Consider the following 21265-nt stretch of genomic DNA (forward strand, 5'->3'; position numbering starts at 1 on the left):
ATGAGAAACAAAGTGAAATACAGAATTGGTGTTGATATGTGACTTGAGCAGAGAAAGTCCATAATAGTTGAGAAATGCTGAGGATAAAAAAGTTCTGATAAATAATTTTAGGTTACTAAAAATGATAAAGATGGAGATGAAAGGGGGAAATAGAGTGTTTTAATACTTTGTTCAGAGATAAATGTAGAAACTAATGCTGGTGAGAAATAGACATTTTAAAAATAGGTTGCATAGACTCAAATTATTATATTTAGGGAGTAGGTGGTAAATTGAAAAAACTTTAACATGAATGCCTTTGTAACTGAAGTGAATGTGGTGATGTAAGCTTATTCAAAAAAGCACATGTATCTCTCTGAATTTTTATACTTGAAAATATATACCAGATAATTCAGCAACTAATGAATAGCATGTTAGTGAATAAAAGGATATATCTTCTTCTTCTTTTTGTATATATCCTTCTTTATAGGACTGGATACATAGTAAATACACAAGAAATAATTGTGTGATTGCTCAGTCATGTCCAGCACTTTACAGCCCTTTGGATTACAGCCTGCCAGGCTCCTCTGTCCATGGGATTTTTCAGGCAAGAATACTGAAGTGGGTTGCCATTTCCTATTCCAGGGAATCTTCCACACCCACTGGCTGAACCCACATCTCCTGGGTCTCTAAGGTCTTTCCAGGAAATTTAACATTTTTAAATTCTGCTTTAAATATTAGTCAAGTGTGTTTATCATTATACACTTTCCACTCCATTTAAATATGTTTAAAGATGATTTTAATTACTTAAACCACGTTTCAATGGGGAATATCTTAATAGGTGAGCCTTTGTTTTTCTTACTGATTTTTTCAGTTGGCAGTTTTAGTCTTACATTACAATATTGTAATATTGTGTGCACATATAATATATAGTATTTTATGCAATAAATGTATTATATGTGTAGAACAAACATAAAATTCTGAATGTAGCACATGTGTTTTTAAAGATCAGAGAATAATCTTCATTTATTTCAACAAATTTCCTAATACCTTGTCATTTTAGTTTAATGTCAAAATACTTTGTTATTTCCTAGAGATCAAATGTTTTTCTCCTCTCTTAATTTCCTTTCTAATTCTAGTACTAATTTCCATCATTTTCCTTTGCAAAACCTAACCATAAAGAATCAAGCTTTTTTTTTTCTTTTTTATAATCCTCGTCATCGGAAATAGTCTTGCTTTATTTTCCTGCTTCATTAATTGCCCACTTGGGGGGAAAATATCACCTCTATTTATATCTCTACTTCCTTCCATATTTCTCTCTGTCCTCTTACATTATGTTATCAAAATTTAATATTTTCTAGTATTTAAATTTTCATATCCCTACCACTTTTCCACCTAAAAGTGAAAGTCACTTAGTCATGTCCCACTCTTTGTTACCCCATGGACTGTACATGGAATTTTCCAAGTCAGAATACTGGACTGGGTAGCCTTTCCTCTTCTTCAGTGGATCTTCCCACCCAGGGATCAAACCAGGCTCTCCTGCACTGCAGGCAGATTCTTTACCAACTGAGTTATCAGGGAAGCCCTTTCTATCTATAAGGTTATCAAATATTTGCATTATCATCCTATCAGTAATAAAGACTCAAAGATACAGTAAGTGGTTTAAATAGCTGAACTTATGCTGAGGGATGAGGAATAAAACTAAAGCCACATTTCTCATAGATATATATATAAATATAGATTGTAGCCTCTTGGAGTTCAAAATCTGTTCCTATAATAGCTAATATTTCCAGTATTATCCTGATGGGAAAATGGGGTGATAATTTATCCCACAGAGAATCAACATTGTTAAGCATAATTGTCTGCAACCTTGTGAAGAGCAATGTAATAATAATAATATTGCCAACATATATTATGTCCTTGTGCTAGACACTGTTTTAAACACTTTACCCATGTTAATTCATATGATTATCCCAAATGTCTTACTAATTTAATACTATTATTATTATCATATTACAGAAGAGGAAATGAAAACACAGAAAAGATAAATAAATTATCCATGGTATAGTCATAGAGCCTGTAAAGTGATAGTACAGGAATTCAAAGCCATTATCTGAATCCAGGGTTTGTGCTCTTAATTATTACCCTCTATGCTTTTCCAATATTCTAGGCCTTATAAAATAAATTAAAAATTAAGTATATTAAAATTAAAGCATAAATATACAGACACTGACTTCAGTGTATTAATGTGGTAGAAATTCATATTGGTTTATTCCACAAATAATTTTAGTTATGTGTTTTATGCTTGAAATTGCTCAGTGTGGGGAATACAACTGAAAACAAGCCAGTCATACTTACTGCCTTCATTCTAGCGGGGTGATAGGCAAAAAGAATACAAATAGCAAACAGTATTCCAGTAGATTATGAAAGAAAGAAAAGACATCTATAATAAGCATGTAGATGGAATTTAATTCCATGGGAATAGGTCAAATAACAGAGAGTAGAAAAGAAAGACGTGAAGACTGCAGATAATATCTACATTTAGAGGTTGGTTGGAGGGGTTGCTAGCAAAAGATACTGGAAAGGATATGCCAGTAAGATATGAGAAAAGCAGGAGGGAATTTGCCCCTCTCCCCTCACCCCACCCCTCCCCCCCCAAAAAAAACAAAAAAACACAAAACCATGTTTGAAAAGATATCAGGAGGAAAGAGGATAGTGAGAAGCTGCTAAGTATCTTGGTAAGATGAAGAAAATGTGCATAGGATTTAACAACAGAGAAATTGTGTGCTATATTGAAAAGAGTAATTTCAGTGTGACTCTTAAAATAGAAGCCAGATGATGCAATAAAGTGGAAGCCTTTGTAGGAGAGAGCAAACAAAATGACCAATATTCTTGAGATGAAAAGGAGAGAGAGGACAGCATAAGCCAGAGCACAAGTAGTGGATTTCCTCTCTGTCCGGAGACGGATCCGAGAAGGCAGTGGCACCGCACTCCAGTGTTCTTGCCTGGAGAATCCCAGGGACGGGGGAGCCTGGTGGGCTGCAGTCCATGGGGTCGCTAAGATTCGGACACGACTGAGCGGCTTCACTTTCACTTTTCACTTTCCTGCATTGGAGAAGGAAATGGCAACCCACTCCAGTGTTCTTGCCTGGAGAATCCCAGGGACGAGGGAGCCTGGAGGGCTGCCATCTATGGTGTCTCACAGAGTCGGACCCGACTGAAGCGACTTAGCAGCAGCAGCAGGGAGACAGATACTTCTCCCAATGGGAGGAGACAAGATACAGTGGAAAGAGATTTGTAGCTTTGGTGGGAAGCTAAGGGATATGTTTCTATGAATGTTAATGTTAAAAACTGCTCTGGAAATATTGCAGATAATTTAATTGATTCCAAATGTCTTTTTCCATCCAACTTTATGTTTTTGTCAAAGAATAGACAGTATACTTAAAATATTAACAATGGAGTGACTCATAAGTAAAATATATATATATATATATATATATATAAAACAAGAGGATTATTATGACATTGATCCCTTAAATTTGTTCATTTGATAATACAAATTAATTTACACTCATAAATAGTTAATGTCATTATGCAATCTGCAATTATAATGCTTAACATTTCTGAAAGATGTCTCTTCATTTGTTAATCTCATTACTTTTTCTTGGATTCCTAATAACAATAACTCTAAAATCTAAAGGTAAATTTAAATTATTCTATAAAGAATTTCATCCTCTAATTAGAATTGAAAAGATAGTCCTTCAAAAAGACATGCTGCTTTGTATCTTGCTTAGTTGTCCTATAATCCTCCCTCCCCCCCAAAAAAGACTACTTCAACTTTTCTGAAGGGGACAAGCTGTTATATATGAAATGCTTTTAAAAGGAAAATATAATAATATATTGTAAAGCATTAATCATTAATTAATTAGTAAATTATTCTCTGAGTGTATTATTTATGAGACATTTTAAACCAATAACACCTGGAGAACACCTTAAACCAAGGAAATACATATCTAATAACGGACTTTGAAAAACTTGAAAGTATACCTGGGTCTTAGTTCAGGTAAGAACACCTTCCTAATTTCTCTGATATTATATGAAGAAATTATTGTCTATGCTAAATGTTTGTAAGTGAATTGTTTAGAAGCTGAGATTGTTTAACAGGGCATGAATTCAATGAGGGAAATGACTGATCTTATCCAGATACCTGAGAGTGAGCAGGTACACCTCTTTCTCAAGAAAGTTCTGGTTTATGATTTTGGCCCAATGAGTTACCTCATTTCCTCACAAAAGAAATGAGGATAAGTTCCTGGTCATTTTGCAGTTTGTTGTTGTTCACGCATCAATTTGAGTCTGACTCTTTACCATCTGATGAACTACAGCATGCCAGCCTTCCCTGTCCTTCACTATCTTCGAGAGTATATTCAAACTCATGTCCATCAAGTCGGTGATGCCATACAACTGTCTCATTCTCTGTCACCCCCTTCTCTTCCTGCCCTCAATCTTTTTGAGAATCAGGGTCTTTTCCAATGAGCGGCGCTTTGCATCAAGTGGCCAAAGTATTAGAGCTTCTTCAGCTTCAGCATCACTCCTTCCAATGAATATTCAGGGTTGATTTCTTTTAGGATTGACTGGTTTGATCCCCTTGCTGTCCCAGGGACTCTCCAAAGTCTTCTCCAGTACCACAGTTCAAAAGCATCAATTCTTTGGTGCCCAGCCTTCTTTTCAGTCCAACTGTCGAATGTGTACATGCCTACTGGAGAAACCATGGATTTTACTATATGGACCTTTGTAGGCAAAGTGACGTCTCTGCTTTCTAATATGCTGTGTAGGTTTGTCATAGCTTTTCTTCCGAGGAGCAAGTGTCTTTCAATTTCATCACTGCAGTCACCATCCACAGTGATTATGGAGCCCAAGAAAATAAAATCTACCACTGTTTCCATTGTTTCCCCATCTATTTTCCATAAAGTGATGGGATTGGCTACTGTGATCTTAGTTTTTTAACTGTTGAGTTTTAAGTCAGCTTTTCACTCTTCTCTTTCACATTCATCAAGAGGCTCTCTAGGTCTTCTTTGTTTTCTGCCATTAGGGTAGTATCATCTGCTATGTGAGGTTGTTGCTATTTCTCCCAGTAATCTTGAGTCCATCTTGTGATTCATCCAGTCTGTAACTTTACAATTACATTTCTCAAAGAAAGGCTATACAGATCAAATCTCCTAACTTTGCCATGGAGGATGAAGTATGGTCTAACAGGATTTTAGAAACCATGGGTTTCATGCCCTTCCCTAGGAGCCCTTGGCATACCAATGTTAGCTTCATTTAGATTGCGTCCATGCTTATCACCAATTACTCCTGAGGAATTTGTTACCAATTTGGTTGCCTGAACCCAGGCCAGGTCCTAGCCCAGGCCAAGACCCTTTGTTTCTGTTGGAGAGATCCTTTCTTTGTTCCAATTTTCACAGCCAATCATAGAACTAATGCTGAGACTAGAACAGCACATTTACTCAATCGTCAGGAATGGAGAGTTGGGAACTTTGCAAATCAACTACTCTATTCAATTTGGGCTGAGACACCATGTATATAGGGGAATCTAGGTAAAAGAGAGGGAACTAGAAAGAGAAGGAGGAATATTCATGACTCATCTAAGAACAGGGGTGTGGTTTGCATCAGTACATGCAACTAAGCAAGACTCCTTTTCAGTCCGTTTGATCTTTTCCTGTTGTCATGGCAAATGTCAGGATGCTGGTGGATCTCATTAGCATGCTAATGTATTACAGTGAGCATATAATGAGGCTCAAAGTCTACTAGAAGTCAAATCTGCTGCCATTTAGGGGTCAGTCCTTGTTTTTCTCTTCCCACTTCCCTCTGAAATTTAGGTAAGAGCAATTGGTTTCCATTTGAGGGAGGGGCAAGGGATATATTTCTGGAGCAACAGCCTTGGTGACAGAATGACACAACTATAATTACCCATATGTTCAATTTTTTAATCTCGTGTATTGATATTTCTTGGCTTACATTAGTGGTGACACAAGATAGAGGCATTTGTTGAGACCTGTCTGAATCAATACTATTTTCAGCTGAGTCTGGAATTCAGGTTGAAATTCAGACTTTAAATGTTTTTTAATCAGAAAAAAAAAAATAAAATAAAGAGTAAGATTAAGGAAAAAAAAATACACTTTTGCTTAAAAGCTTCAAGTTGTTTCAATTTGCTTCCCAATCCCTTTGGGCAAATTGTTTCTTTGTTCTGGGAACACCAAGTAAATAGGTCTATTCTGTTATGCAATGTAAAACTAAGATTCTCGTTTAAATGTGGAAATATTTGAGATACTCTGGTTCCAAGGAATTAACCTTTGAGATGATAGTAAAATGTCTTTATTAAAGGTAGATTAAAAAAAAAAAAAAAGTCTTCCAAACATTTTGTTATATTTTGGTGGGGGGAGCTATTAAAATAACTCCTTGCTATTTCTATTTTGGTGGGGGAAGGTAAAGAGAACAACGGAGAAGGCAATGGCACCCTACTCCAGTACTCTTGCATGGAATATCCCATGGATGGAGGAGCCTGGTAGGCTGCAGACCATGGGGTCGCTAAGAGTCGGACACGACTGAGCGACTTCACTTTCACTTTTCATTTTCCTGAATTGAAGAAGGAAATGGCAACCCACTCCAGTGTTCTTGCCTGGAGAATCCCAGGGACGGCGGAGCCTAGTAGGTTGTCGCACAGAGTCGGACACGACTGAAGCGACTTAGCAGCAGCAGGCAGCAGCAAAGAGAACAAAAGAGATGCGTGTATAGATTTATTCCTCTTTGAAATCCTTGGAATGTGTTTGATATCCCCTTGCTAGATGGGTGAGGACCTGAAGTTAACAGATCCACATTCATGAAAGGTAGCTTTATTGCAATATTTTGGACAAAAGAAGAGTCAAATTCAGATTGTCAGGTGATGTAGTTTTACAAACATGTTTGTTGCAGGAAGAGGGACTCCTTCCAGGGCCCGAGAGAGGGCTCTTGTCTAACAGTTGGAAGTGAATTGCACAAAGACAAAGCACTTGCTGACAAAGCAAAATACTTTACTAGGAAGTGTTGCCTGGGTAGAGAGCAGGCAGGCAAGGGGACCCGGGAGGACTGGTCTGCCATGTGCTCACAGTCTTGGGTTTTATGGTAATGGGGTGAGCTTCCAGTTATCCCTGGCCAATCATCTTGCTTGTGCCCATATTTAGTCTGACTCAGTCCTTCCTGGTGTATATTTCTCAGCCAAGGTAGATTGCAGCATGAAGCTTTCGGGGAGGTTGAAAAGTGAACATATTAGTTGGTCAACTGTGTCCAACTCTTTAAGACCCCATGGACTGTAGCCCACCAGGCTCCTCTGTTCACGGAATTCTCCAGGCAAGAATGTTGGAGTGGGTAGTCATTCCCTTCTCCAGGTTATCTTCCCAACAAAGGGATCAAACCTGGGTCTCTTGTATTGCAGGCTGATTCTTTACTACCTGAGCCACCAGATCTGGAAAGTTGGCAGAACATAGGGACTGGCATCTCCTCCCCCCTTTTGACCTCTACTGAATTCTTCTGACTGGCGGTAGCTTGTTAGTTCAGAGTTCTTTATCAGGACCTCTTGATGTAAGATAACTCATTCAAGCAGTCATTATGTCTGGACAGGGCAGGTGGTTTTGGTCAGTGGTTCTCTGAACTTGTTCATTCACTGGGACTCACATCATTAGCGGCTACGCAGATTGACATCTTCTTTCCATTATGTGTCTAGCTACTCTGTACATAATAGAACTATTGATTTTGGTTTGCTTATTTATTGCCTGTCATCTTACTGAACTCTTAATAATCCTCAGCAGATTCTGTTTCTCGGGTGTTTAATTACAAAAAAAAAAAAAAAATAAACTTTTCAGTAGAACTATTTGCTTAAATTTTTAGACTATAATGTTGTTTAAATTTTTAGACTATAATGTAGATACTTAATTTGTTTAGTTTTTAGTAAATGTGGCTGGTTAAAAAAAAATGAGCATTTTAACAGTTAAAGATTTTAAGGACATAAAAGTTTAGGTCATAGTCTACAGGTAAAAGCTATTTCTGCAATTAAGGTTGATCAGGGTTAACATGCCACATATTTGGCAGCCTATATTGTGCCAGTCTGAATGGATACTAGTTTGTTCAGGTCATACATTGGCCGGTATCCTTTATTGGTACATGTCAGTCCTGGTGTATAATTTATTAATAGCCTTAAATAACCTGAGGAGATTTTTTTTAAACCTATATCTAAAAGATATTTTAGATACTATATTGCTTTAATAATTAATATAATTTAATTTATACAAATTAATGTAAAATAAAAACTGGAAATGACTGTCTCCAAACTTAGAGGGGTTGCAAATCTAATTTATAAGCAGCAGTGTGCATATAGCTCTATGACAATCCATTCATCAGTTCACTGGTTAGAAAAGGAAAAATAATCCATGTAGTTAAACATTTGTATCCATCAACTGGTTGACAGTGGGCTGTTTCTGTCTTTGGCTATTATGAACAAAGCTGCAGTGAATATTTGTGTGTATGTAGATACATGTTTTCATTTCTCTTGGATAGACCTAGCAGTGGAATTGCTAGGTTATGTGATAACTATATGTTTAACATTTTGAAAACTGCCAAACTCTTTTCCAAAGCAGCTCTGCTGTATTGTGTTCTCACCTGCAACGCATGAGGGTTCCAACTTCTTCACTTCTTTGTTAAAACTTATCTTTTTTTATTATAATCATCACCGTGGATCTAAGTATAGTTTTGATTTCTATTTCTCTGATGACTAAAAGTGTTGAGTATTTTTCTGTCCTTTTCAGTCATTTGGATATCTTCATTGGAAAAATATCTATTCAAATTATTTACTCTTTTTTTTTTTTTTTTCCCACTGAGTTGTTAACTTATCATTGAATTCTGAGAATTCTTCATAATTCTGGACATAAGTCCACTATCACATAAATAATTTTCAAGTAGTTTCTCCCATTTTGGTGGTTCAGTTCAGTTGAGTCACTCAGTTGTGTCCTACTCTTTGTGACCCCAGAAGCTGCAGCACTCCAGGCCTCCCTGTCTATCACCAATTCCCAGAGCTTGCTCAAACTCATGTCCATCGAGTTGGTAATGCCAAACAACAATCTCATCCTCTCTCGTCCTCTTCTCCTGCCTTCAGTCTTTCCCAGCATCAGGGTCTTTTCCAGTAAGTCGGTTTTTTTGCATCATGTGGCCAAAGTATTGGAGTTTCAGCTTCAACATCATTCCTTCCAATGAATATTCAGGACTGATTTCCTTTAGGATTGAACTTTGATCTCCTTGCAGTCCAAGAGATTCTCTCAGGAGTCTTCTCCAACACCACAGTTTAAAAGTATAAATTCTTTGGCGCTCAGTTTTCTTTACATACAACTCTCACATCCATGCATGACTACTGGAAAAATCATAGCTTTGACTAGACAAACTTGTTGGCAAGATAATGTCTCTGCTTTTTAATATGCTGTCTAGGTTGGTCATAAATTTTCTTCCAAGGAGTAAGTGTCTTTTAATTTCATGGCTGCAGTCACCATCTGCAGTGATTTTGAGCCCAAGAAAATAAAGTTTGTCACTCTTTCCATTGTTTCTCCATCTATTTGCCATGAAGTAATGGGACCAAATGCCATGATCTTAGTTTTCTGAATGTTGAGTTTTAAGCCAGCTTTTTCACTCTCCTCTCACTTTCATCAAGAGGCTCCTCTGTTCCTCTTCACTTTCTGCCATAAGGGTGGTGTCATCTGCATATCTGAGGTTATTGAAATTTTTCCTGGCAATCTTCATTCCAGCTTGAGTTTCATCCAGCCTGGAATCTCTCATGATGTAGTCTACATAAAATTAAATAAGCAGGGTGACAATAGATAGTCTTGATGTACTAATTTCCCAACTTGGAACCAGTCTTTTGTTCCATGTCCCATTCTAACTGTTGCTTCTTGACCTGCATACAGATGTTTCAGGAGGCAGGTAAGGTGGTCTGGTATCCCAGCTCTTTAAAAAATTCTCATTTTGTTGTGATCCACACAATAAAAGGCTTTGGCATAGGCAATAAAAGCCTTTGGCAAAGGCTTTGTTTTGGGGGTTGGCTTCTTACTTCTTGAAGGTGTCTTTGGAAGTACTCATGTTTTTAAATTTGATGAAGTCCAACTCATCAATATTTCTTTTGTCATTTTGTGCATTTGGTATCATGTCTGAGAAGGTTTTGCCTAACCCACATTTATGCAGAGGTAATCTTCTATTTTAATCTAAGAATTCTGTAGTTTACTTTCTCTATTTAGATGTAAGATAAAACATTTTGAATTGGTGTGAGGACATTACTTTTCTGCATGTGGATATATAATCATTGTAAACCATTTGTTGATAATATTTTTTTTCCTCATTGAATTTATCTGGTATCTTTTTCAAAATCAGTTAAGCAGAAATTAAGGTTTTATTTCTGGGCTATTGATTCTATTTCATTGATTTAAATGCCTACACTGTCTTGATTATTGTAACTTTGTAGCAAATTTTAAATTCAGAAATTTGACTCCTCTAACTTTAACATCCTGGAATGTGAAGTCAAGTGGGCCTTGGAAAGCATCACTACGAACAAAGCTAGTGGAGGTGATGGAATTCCAGTTGACCTGTTTCAAATCTTGAAAGATGATGCTGTGAAAGTGCTTCACTCAATATGTCAACAAATTTGGAAAACTCAGCAGTGGCCACAGGACTGGAAAAGGTCAGATTTCATTCCAATCCCAAAGAAAGGCAATGCCAACGAATGCTCAAACTACCGCACAATTGCACTCATCTCACATGCTAGTAAAGTCATGCTCAAAATTCTCCAAGCCAAGCTTTAGCAATACATGAACCATGAACTTCCTGATGTTCAAGCTGGTTTTAGAAAAGGCAGAGGAACCAGAGATCAAATTGCCAACATCCGCTGGATCATGGAAAAAGCAAGAGAGTTCCAGAAAAACATCTATTTCTGCTTTATTGACTATGCCAAAGCCTTTGACTGTGTGGATCACAATAAACTCTGGAAAATTCTGAAAGAGATGGGAATACCAGACCACCTGACCTGCCTCTTGAGAAATCTGTATGCAGGTCAGGAAGCAGTAGTTAGAACTGGACATGGAACAACAGACTGGTTCCAAATAGGGAAAGGAGTACGTCAAGGCTGTATATTGTTACCCTGCTTATTTAACTTCTATGCAGAGTACATCATGAGAAACGCTGGACTGGAAGAAACACAAGCTGGAATCAAGATTGCTGGGAGAAGTATCAATAACCTCAGATATGCAGATGACACCACCCTTATGGCAGATAGTGAAGAGAACTCAAAAGCCTCTTGATAAAAGTGAAAGTGGAGACAGAATAAGTTGGCTTAAAGCTCAACATTCAGAAAATGAAGATCATGGCATCTGGTCCCATCACTTCATGGGAAATAGATGGGGAAACAGTGGAAACAGTGTCAGACTTTATTTTGGGGGGCTCCAAAATCACTGCAGATGGTGATTGCAGCCATGAAATTAAAAGACGCTTACTCCTTGGAAGAAAAGTTATGACCAACCTAGATAGTATATTCAAAAGCAGAGACATGACTTTGCCGACTAAGGTCCATCTAGTCAAGGCTATGGTTTTTCCTGTGGTCACGTATGGATGTGAGAGTTGGACTATGAAGAGGGCTGAGCGCCGAAGAATTGATGCTTTTGAACTGTGTTGTTGGAGAAGCCTCTTAAGAGTCCCTTGGACTGCAGGGAGATCCAACCAGTCCATTCTGAAGGAGATCAGCCCTGGGTGTTCTTTGGAAGGAATGATGCTAAAGCTGAAACTCCAGTACTTTGGCCACTTCATGCGAAGAGTTGACTCATTGGAAAAGACTTTGATGTTGAGAGGGATTGACAGCAGGAGGAGAAGGGGACGACAGAGGATGAGATGGCTGGATGGTATCACTGACTCGATGGATGTGAGTCTGAGTGAACTCTGGGAGTTGGTGACGGACAGGGAGGCCTGGCATACTGCGATTCATGGGTCACAAAGCGTCGGACACGACTGAGCAACTGAACTGAACTGAACTTTACTTTTCTTTTTCAAGATTCCTTTGGCTATTTTAGGTCCCTTGGATTTTCACATGCACATTAGGATCAGTGTGTTGATTTCTGGGAAAGAACCACCTGGGATTTTAATAGTAATTAACACTGAGTCTGTAGATCTATTTGGACACTATTGCCGTCTTACCAATATTAATTCTTCCAATCCTTAACATGAGTGGCTTTTCCATTTATTTTCTTTTAATTTCTTTCAATGGTGTTTTGTAGTTTTTCATGTACAAGTTTTAAGATTATAAACTCTTGCTAAAATTATTTCTAAGTTAATCTTCCTGTCATAATTTCTATTATTTTAAATGCTATCATAAATGAAATTGCCTTCTGAATTTTAGTTTTTGATCATTTCATTGCTACTATATAGAAAATGCAACTGATAATTTAGTTTGTACCCTGCAACCTGGTTGAATATTTTTTTTATAATTCTAATAGTTTTTAGTGAATTTCTCAAGGTTTTGTATATGTAAGAATATATCATCTGAAAATTGAGATGGCTTTACTTGTTTTCCAATCTGGATGATCTCTCTCTCTTTCTTTCTATGTTTTCTCTTTTTTTTTTAAACTGAAATAGTATTTCTAATTACCCTGAGTGAATTTTCAATACAATGCTGAATATAGGGGCAAGAATAGACCATCTTGTCTTGGTCCTAGTATTAGAGAAAAAACTTTCATTTTATTCATGGCTAAGAAAGGTATAGCCTTGTTGTATTCTGTTGTTTTGTGTGTTTTTTTGGTTTGTTTTTTCAATAGATTAATTTTTTATCATTTTGAGGAAATATACCTAGCCTGTTGAATATTTTAATGATGAAACTGTTTTGGATTTTTTCAAATAAACCTGTTACTCAGCCAAATCAAATAAACGACTCATTATAATAAGGGAAACAATACATCTGAAGAGCTGTATGTTGTCTCACTCCTGTCCCAAAAGACAAAGAAAGGTAGTTGTAGGAGGATTTTTAGGAATGTACAGAGTTCATGCAAAATTTAAGTAATGCTTTGTTAGGCTTAAAGTAAAACACATATGTACTCTGTTTAAGTTCAATATCAGATCTGAATTGTGAACTGGACCCAGAATCCTATTTCTCTGGAAACTACATAGTTAAGACAGACGTGAAATGTTGTGTATAGAAGTTTTTATCTGAAGCTCTGTACCTAGGTTGGAAATCAAGCCTGCTTTTCTGTATCTGTAGATGCTCCAGACAAGATGAGAAGTTTCATACTACTAAAGTCATTTCCACCAACAAACTTTCTGCTATTCTTTGGCTTTAGAAAATAAGTCAGTGAAAAAGAGAATGTTATTCTTTCAACAAGGGAGGCCTTTACAGTACGGCCTTGGGATACATATCTTTCCTCTTAGTTTGTGACAGGATTTATCTGTGATCGTTTTTCCAGCCAGATGACTAGCAATGTTTTGTCCACGTGGCTCCCTCTTGAGAGATACATCACTGCCTTTCCCATTTAGGCTCTTATCCTGTCTTCACAATACAGTACAGGAGAGAGGAACACTCTTCTCCTCTTTAATGGTGATGAGATGGAGATGTGTTCTCTATGAAGTCCTTGACCAGCTGCCAAAATAGCACTATAATCGTTATTTTCTTAATTATGCCTATTCTATATCGTTGAGTCTCAACTCTGTATTTTAACATCCTTAAAGTAACTCTGTATTGATTTACTCTGTTCAATATTTCAGGAATGGTTGATTGAATAGATAGACATTTTGCTTTAGGTTTCAAACTACATAATTATCTGCCAATGAGTGATGCAAAGTACTTATTTTACCAATTCAACCAATTCACGAACTTTAGCTTCATACACACATACACATACAACACATACATGTATCACATGATACCCACATTGTATTCATTTAAGTTAAGTTCAGCCATCAGTCATGTATGACGTTTGAAACCCCATGAGTCCATGGGGCAGCATGCCAGATTTCCCTGTCCATCACCAACTCCCGGACCTTACTCAAACTCATGTCCATTGAGTCAGTGATACCATCCAACCATCTCATCCTCTGTCGTCCTCTTCTCCTCCTGCCTTCAATCTTTCCCAGCATCAGGGTCTTTTCCAATGAGTCAGTTCTTTGCCTCAGGTGACCAAAGGATTTAAGTTTCAGCTTCAGCATCAGTCCTTCCAATGAATATTCAGGACTGATTACTTTAGGATGTAATGATTGGATCTCCTTCCTGTCCAAGATACTCCCAAGAGTCTTCTCTAACACCACAGTTCAAAATCATCAATTCTTCTGTGCTCAGTTTTCTTTATAGTCCTACTCTCACATCCATGCATGACTACTGGAAAAATCATAGCTTTGACTAGATGGTCCCTTGTTGGCAAAGTAATGTCTCTGCTTTTTAATATTCTGTCTAGTTTGGTCATAACTTTTGTTCCAAGGAGCAAGTGTCTTTTAATTTCATGGCTAGTCACCATCTCCAGTAGTTTTGGAGCCCAAAAAAATTAAGTCTGACACTGTTTCCACTGTTTCCCCATCTGTTTGCCATGAAATGATGGGACCAGATGCCATGATCTTGGTTTTCTGAATGTTGAGCTTTAAGCCAACTTTTTCACTCTCCTCTTCCACTTTCATCAAGAGGCTCTTTAGTTCCTCTTCACTTTCTGCCATAAGGGTGGTGCCATCTGCATATCTGAGGTTATTGATATTTCTCCCAGCAATCTTGATTCCAGCTTGTGCTTGCTCCAGCCCGGCATTTCTCATGATGTACTCTGCATATAAGTTAAATAAGCAGGGTGACAATATACAGCCTTGATGTACTCCTTTCCTTATTTGGAACCAGTCTGTTGTTCCATGTCCAGTTATAACTGTTGGTTCCTGACCTGCATACGATTTCTCAGGAGGCAGGTAAGGTGGTCTGGTATTCCAATCTCTTTAAGAATTTTCCACAGTTTGTTGAGATCCACACAGTCAAAGGCTTTGGCATAGTCAATAAAGCAGAAGTAGATGCTTTTCTTGAACTCTCTTGCTTTTTTGATGATTCAACAGATGTTGGCAATTTGATCTCTGGTTCCTCTACCTTTTCTAAATCCAGCTTGAACATCTGGAAGTTCACGGTTCACATATTATTGAAGCCTGGCTTGGAGAATTTTGAGCATTACTTTACTAGCATGTGAGATGAGTGCAATTGTGCCGTAGTTTGAGCATTTTTTGGCATTGCCTTTCTTTGTGACTGTAATGAAACCTAAGCTTCTCCAGTCCTGTGGCCACTGAGGATTTCTCCAAGGTTACTGGCATGTTAAGTACAGCACTTTCACAGTATCATCTTTTAGGATTTGAAATAGCTCAGCTGGAATTCCATCACCTCCACTAGCTTTGTTCATAGTGATGCTTCTTAAGGCCCACTTGACTACACATTCCAGGATGTCTGGCTCTAGGTGAGCGATCACAAGATTGTAATTATCTGGATTGTGAAGATATTTTTTTGTATAGTTCTTTGGTGTACTTTTGCCACCTCTTCTGAATATCTTCCACTTCTGTTAGGTCCATACCATTTCTGTCTTTTACTGTGCCCATTTTTGCATGAAGTTTTCCCTTGGTATGTAATTTTCTTGAAGAGATCTGTAGTTTTCCCCATTCTATTGTTTTCCCCTATTTCTTTACACTGATCACAGAGGTAGGCTTTCTTGTCTCTCCTTGCTATTCTTTGAAACTCTGCATTCAGATGTGTATATCTTTCCTTTTTCTCCTTTGCCTTTTGCTTCTCCTCTTTTCACAGCTATTTGCAAGGCCTCCTTAGAGAACCATTTTGCTTTTTGCATTTCTTTTTTTGAGGATGGTCTTGATCACTACCTTCGTACAATGTCACGAACCTCCTTCCATAGTTCTTTAAGCACTCTGTCTATCAGATCTAATCACTTGAATCTATTTGTCACTTCTACCGTATAATGGTAAAGGATTTTATTTAGGTCACACCTGACCGGTCTGGTGGTCTTTCCAAAAAACGTTAACATCTTTTATGTTTTCTCAAATAAAATATTTTCATGATTTTCAATTTATTATTCTCATGGATAATATACATATATATGTATAAAAATATATATACACATGCACACACACACGCACATCTACGCATGCACACACACACACATGCGCACACATATAGGGCTTTACCACTGAGTGGTAAAGAATTAGCTTGCAATGTAGGAGACTTGCAGGCAATGTGGGTTTGATCCCTGGATTGAGAAGATTCCCTGAGGAAAGAAATGGTGAGCTACTCCAGTATCCTAGGCTAGAAATCCCCATGGACAGAGAAACTAGGCAGGCTACATTCCATGGGGTTGCAAAGAGTCAGATATGACTGAGGAACAAACAACAATACATTTTCAGATGTTTTCCCTTATAGCTTATTATAAAATATTGAATATAGTTCCTTGTGCTAATTGATATATAGTTGCGTGTGGTTTATGTCTTTATTTGACTACTTACTAATGACAAATATAATTTTTGTAGGGAGTTAAATATTTTTCTAAGTAATATATTTTAAAATGTAGCAAGAGATATGATTAAGTGTACTGTCAGGTTGTCATATATTGCAAACAATAAAACAAAAGATATTGTACCTGGACAGTGAGATATATTATACACTGTAGTAACCCTGGAACTATAACAGCCATAGAAAAGAACATCTGCTTCATCTCAATGGTAATGCCAAGTGGTTTCCTCCTAATTGGGCAAGAAAAAAGTGCCATGAAGAAGATCTGTCTAAGTCAGTAGAAGGGAAAGATAGAGAATGAGGATGGATTAATGATTCTGATTTACTTGAATTTTTTTTTCAAACTATGCCATTTCTCATTCTGTTTGCAGGTGATAGAGTGGAATGTTGCTTGTAATATTAATAGAGTTAGCATCATTTCTGAAGTGATATGAAAGTACTAAAAATACACTGTAATAGATGATTTATTAATTAATAATCAAAACACTGTTAAACATTATCAACCTCCCACCTATTCATCTCAAATAGGAATACATATCATTCGTATAAGCAAAGCTTAACAGATGTTATTATGATTGTGTTTTACAATTTTTCTTCCATCATCTCTGACCTGGGTTTCCATACTAATCATCCACATTAATTTCTTATAAGTGGTTTTGTTGACTGTGTGATAGGTTACTCATGGTAAATTACTGCTGATACAATTCACCCAGAGTCAGACAAGTTGAAACTAATGAATCATTTGTTTGGTTCCAGCTTGAGGTACACTGAGGATAAGCAATAGCTGCTATAAATCCATCTCTAAATAGTGCTGCTGACAGATACAGGCTTCTGGAAGCACACACATCTGTGATAAAAATCTTGCTTCAATACTTTTAGTTCTGTGAACATAGGTTTCTGTTCTCTTCTTAGGGGAGAAATAACAATAAAACTAACATCACAGGGTAGATTTACACATAAAGGGATATATGCAAAACAATTACACAATTCCTAACTGGAAGACAGTGCCCCCCCCCCATAAGTGGCAGATATTAATTCTATTATTAGTGGATTTTCTGTTTCATGTAGGAAAAGAATCAAAGAACAAAATTTTAATGGCATTATGAAATCTAGTTTGAAAGGCTTTAATATTGTTTTTCTCTCCCTCAAAATCCTTTTGACCATCAAAGTAAACATTTACCAATCTCAAATCTAAAAACAGCTCTTTTCATCCATCTATTTTCAGAAAAGCTGAATAATTCTTTTCAGATTCCTTAAGAGAAAAGCTATAAAAAGACTCTGCCTGTTATAACGTTAATTTTTTAGCATGACTACCAAAGTTAAAAAAGTATATATATTCTCTTTTAAATATGCTAAGAATACTAACTCTGAGAAAAACAATAATGAAAAACTTAATAATTTGGCTATACTTGAAGGTATTTTCAGAGAAGGCAGTGGCAACCCACTCCAGTACGCTTGCCTGGAAAATCCCATGGGCAGAGGAGCCTGGTAGGCTGTAGTTCTTGGGGTCGCGAAGAGTCAGACACGACTGAGCGACTTCACTTTCACTTTTAATTGTCAAGCGTTGGAGAAGGAAATGGCAACCCACTCCAGTGTTCTTGCCTGGAGAATCCCAGGGATGGAGGAGCCTGGTGGGCTGCCATCTATGGGGTCACACAGAGTCGGACACGACTGAAGCGACTTAGCAGCATCAGCAGCAGCAGCAAAGGTATATTCAAACACTTCTATGAAAAGTAAAACAACCACCTTACATTATCCTGTGATTAGGAAAACAATTTTAAAAAATAATTACTTTTGCTTCTCATATCGTCACATTTAAGTATTAGACTATGTGTACTATCATGTATCTTTTTCTGCCTATATGAAAGGATGCTTTAGCTGGCAATTAATTTTATTTTCTTTGGTTTTTACATCACATTGGTTGAATAGGATAAAAAAAATATATTGCATTAACTTACTAAAACATTCTCTACCACTGCTTGATAATCACAAGTATAGAGTTGGATTTTGTTTTTTTGATACTTGATTGTAGTTTTTGATGTTGTTTTTCCTTGATGTCTCCAGATATAGTATCAAGAGAAAACTCATTATTATTGCATGTAAATAGTATCTCTGACTTATGATTTTCAAAAGCATCATTAAATTGTTGCAAAAAATTGATTATTAAGATATGAAAATAAAAGAGAGCCACCAGTTTCCTAAATAAAAGACAATTACTTAATTAAGGGTTTTTTTTAATAAGGCTATTCAATCTTTAACATCATGTTTTTGTATAAACTTCTCCATGAGCAGTTCATAACTTAGATTTACTGTGTGCAATCAGCTGTCATTGTAAGCATCATGATTATTATATTTTTATATTGGAGCATTTGTGAAGAAATGACTGATAAGATAACACAGATATAGTTTATATTTTGCTTCCCAGGTGGTACGAGTGCTAAAGAACCTGCCTGCCATTGCAGGGGACATAAGAGAAGTAGATTCAATCCCCGGGTCAGGAAGATCCCCCGGAGGAGGGCACAGAAACCATCTCCAGTATTCTTGCCTGGAGAATCCTATAGACAGATGAGCCTGGTGGGCTACAGTCCATGGGTTCGCAAAGAGTCAGACACGACTGAAGCCACTTAGCGCACACACACACACAACACACACACACACACACACACAAGCATAGTGTATATTATACATGGTTTTTTCTGTTCAGAAGCCAAATTTTTGCAGATAAAAGTGTAAATTTATTCTTTTCTTTTCTCCCATCAGATGTGGGTTCTGTTGAGGGCCTTGCCTATCACCGAGCCTGGGACACCCTTTACTGGACCAGCTCAACTACCTCATCCATCACCAGGCACACAGTGGACCAGACTCGGCCAGGAGCATTTGACAGGGAAGCAGTCATTGCCATGTCAGAAGATGACCATCCTCATGTGTTAGCCCTAGATGAATGCCAAAAGTAAGAAATTTCTATTTCTTCAATATAAGTCAAAACTTCATAATTAGCTTTAAAAATAAATGTTCCCTCTGAAGTTTTCTTTTCACAATTCATAAAATTATTGTTTATGAGAGCATTGGAAATGTGAATGATTGAAACCTGGACTCTTTAAAGGCCAGGCATTGTTTCCATGAGAGGTTCAGGAAAAGCAAAATTAAAGGATGAAAGGGAAAATAGAGACAATACTGTGATGGAATAAGTATATGAAAAAGACATTAATGCATCACTGATTGAAATGATAAATTTGAAAAAGAAAAAAGACTATTAAAAACCATTAACACCTAAAAGGTGTTTCTATAATTATATTAAGTAACTTTAACAACTGGAGATCACTCCAATTGAAATCAGAGGAAATAAAAATAGACCTTAGTGTGCAGCTTTATTTTCAACATTAGATACCTGACAATAGTCAAGTGGGCCATCACTGCACAATGATACATTGTGCAAGCATTTATAATACTTATGAAGAATTCATAGCAAGAAAAATTGCTCAGGCTATAATATAAAATGTATAAAAAAATAAAATAAGAAAAAATCATGTTTTGGACAATGCTATTAAGAAAGAATTATATGAAAACTGAAGAACAAAGTTAGGTTAAGTAGAATACAAATATTTCTATAGAGTTGTACTCTTTTACAATATGATAGGAATATTTGCTAACTACTAGAAAAACTGTTTATTCTTAAAGGAAACAAAGGCACAGACATCAATCTGGTTTCACCGAGCAGAAATAGAAAACATTTCAGGTGTGTTGAATAAAAATGAAAGAATAAAAAACAATGACTGATAAACACAGGCCTTGATCACCTAAGAGATGAAAAGACTATATGAATTACTATCTTATAGAACTAGAGATAAGAATTGACTTACTTAGTTAAACATACTTAACTTGAAAATTAAAACTCTAAAGGTGGAGAGATGCAGGCGAAGACGAGGTTGCCTGCTTACATAGGTTTGGTTACTTAGCTGAGATGGATACAGGCCTTCAGATGTGTAGGCAAAGCTGGTTCTGCTTATACCACTGCCATATCACTATACAGTTTGCTGCTGAGATAGCTACATTGATCCTAAGAGTCCACCAGAAGACTCTTAGGACAATAATAATTACCCAAAAGTTTATCAAAGGAATCTATAAGATAACTTTCAAACAAACATGAGGGAGATCACTGACGACATTATATATGATTAACTTTAAGGGCTAAATACTTTGCCTTATAATTACTTCTAAAAGAGGCTAAAATTATACTTTCCTCCTGCATTAAAGTGAAAATTATAATTAAACACACCAAAATATTTTAATTGGAAAATTATATGTAATTAATGTTTAACGTATAAAAATATTTATCATTAAGCATGTTAATGACATCTATGAATCACTTTTATATGTCTGTTGATTAACAGAAAACTTAAAATCAAATAAATTTCTAGATGAAGGACTACTTGTATTCAAAGCTTGACTCAATAACTATAGTGCTCAAGATCTCTGGCCTCTTTTTTCTCATCTTTGAAGTGAAAGGTGAAATTAAAGGAGTAATAATTCTTTGGAAAATCTATAACTTTAAAGCTCACAATCTATAAAATTATTGAAAATAAATTGTTTGTGGGTTTAATATCTCATATTATTTGCATAACTTTTAAACTATTTTTTTTTTTTAATTTTAGAAGTCATAGGATATGGTTAAAAGTATTCCATGATTTAAGAAAGTGGAATGTCTTTTTTTTTTTTTTT

General features: G+C 36.5%; 1 protein-coding gene across 1 annotated transcript in view; it reads left to right on the plus strand.

Moving 5' to 3' along the window:
• LRP1B (LDL receptor related protein 1B) overlaps positions 1-21265 on the plus strand; it is a 1834206-nt gene that overhangs the window by 1392807 nt on the left and 420134 nt on the right. The window contains exon 42 of the mRNA XM_052653145.1: positions 19307-19496. Within this exon, the coding sequence (XP_052509105.1) occupies positions 19307-19496 (190 nt within the window). The remainder of the gene's footprint in view (positions 1-19306; positions 19497-21265) is intronic.

Source organism: Budorcas taxicolor, chromosome 2 (genome assembly GCF_023091745.1).
Source record: "Budorcas taxicolor isolate Tak-1 chromosome 2, Takin1.1, whole genome shotgun sequence".
Classification (NCBI taxonomy): domain Eukaryota; kingdom Metazoa; phylum Chordata; class Mammalia; order Artiodactyla; family Bovidae; genus Budorcas; species Budorcas taxicolor.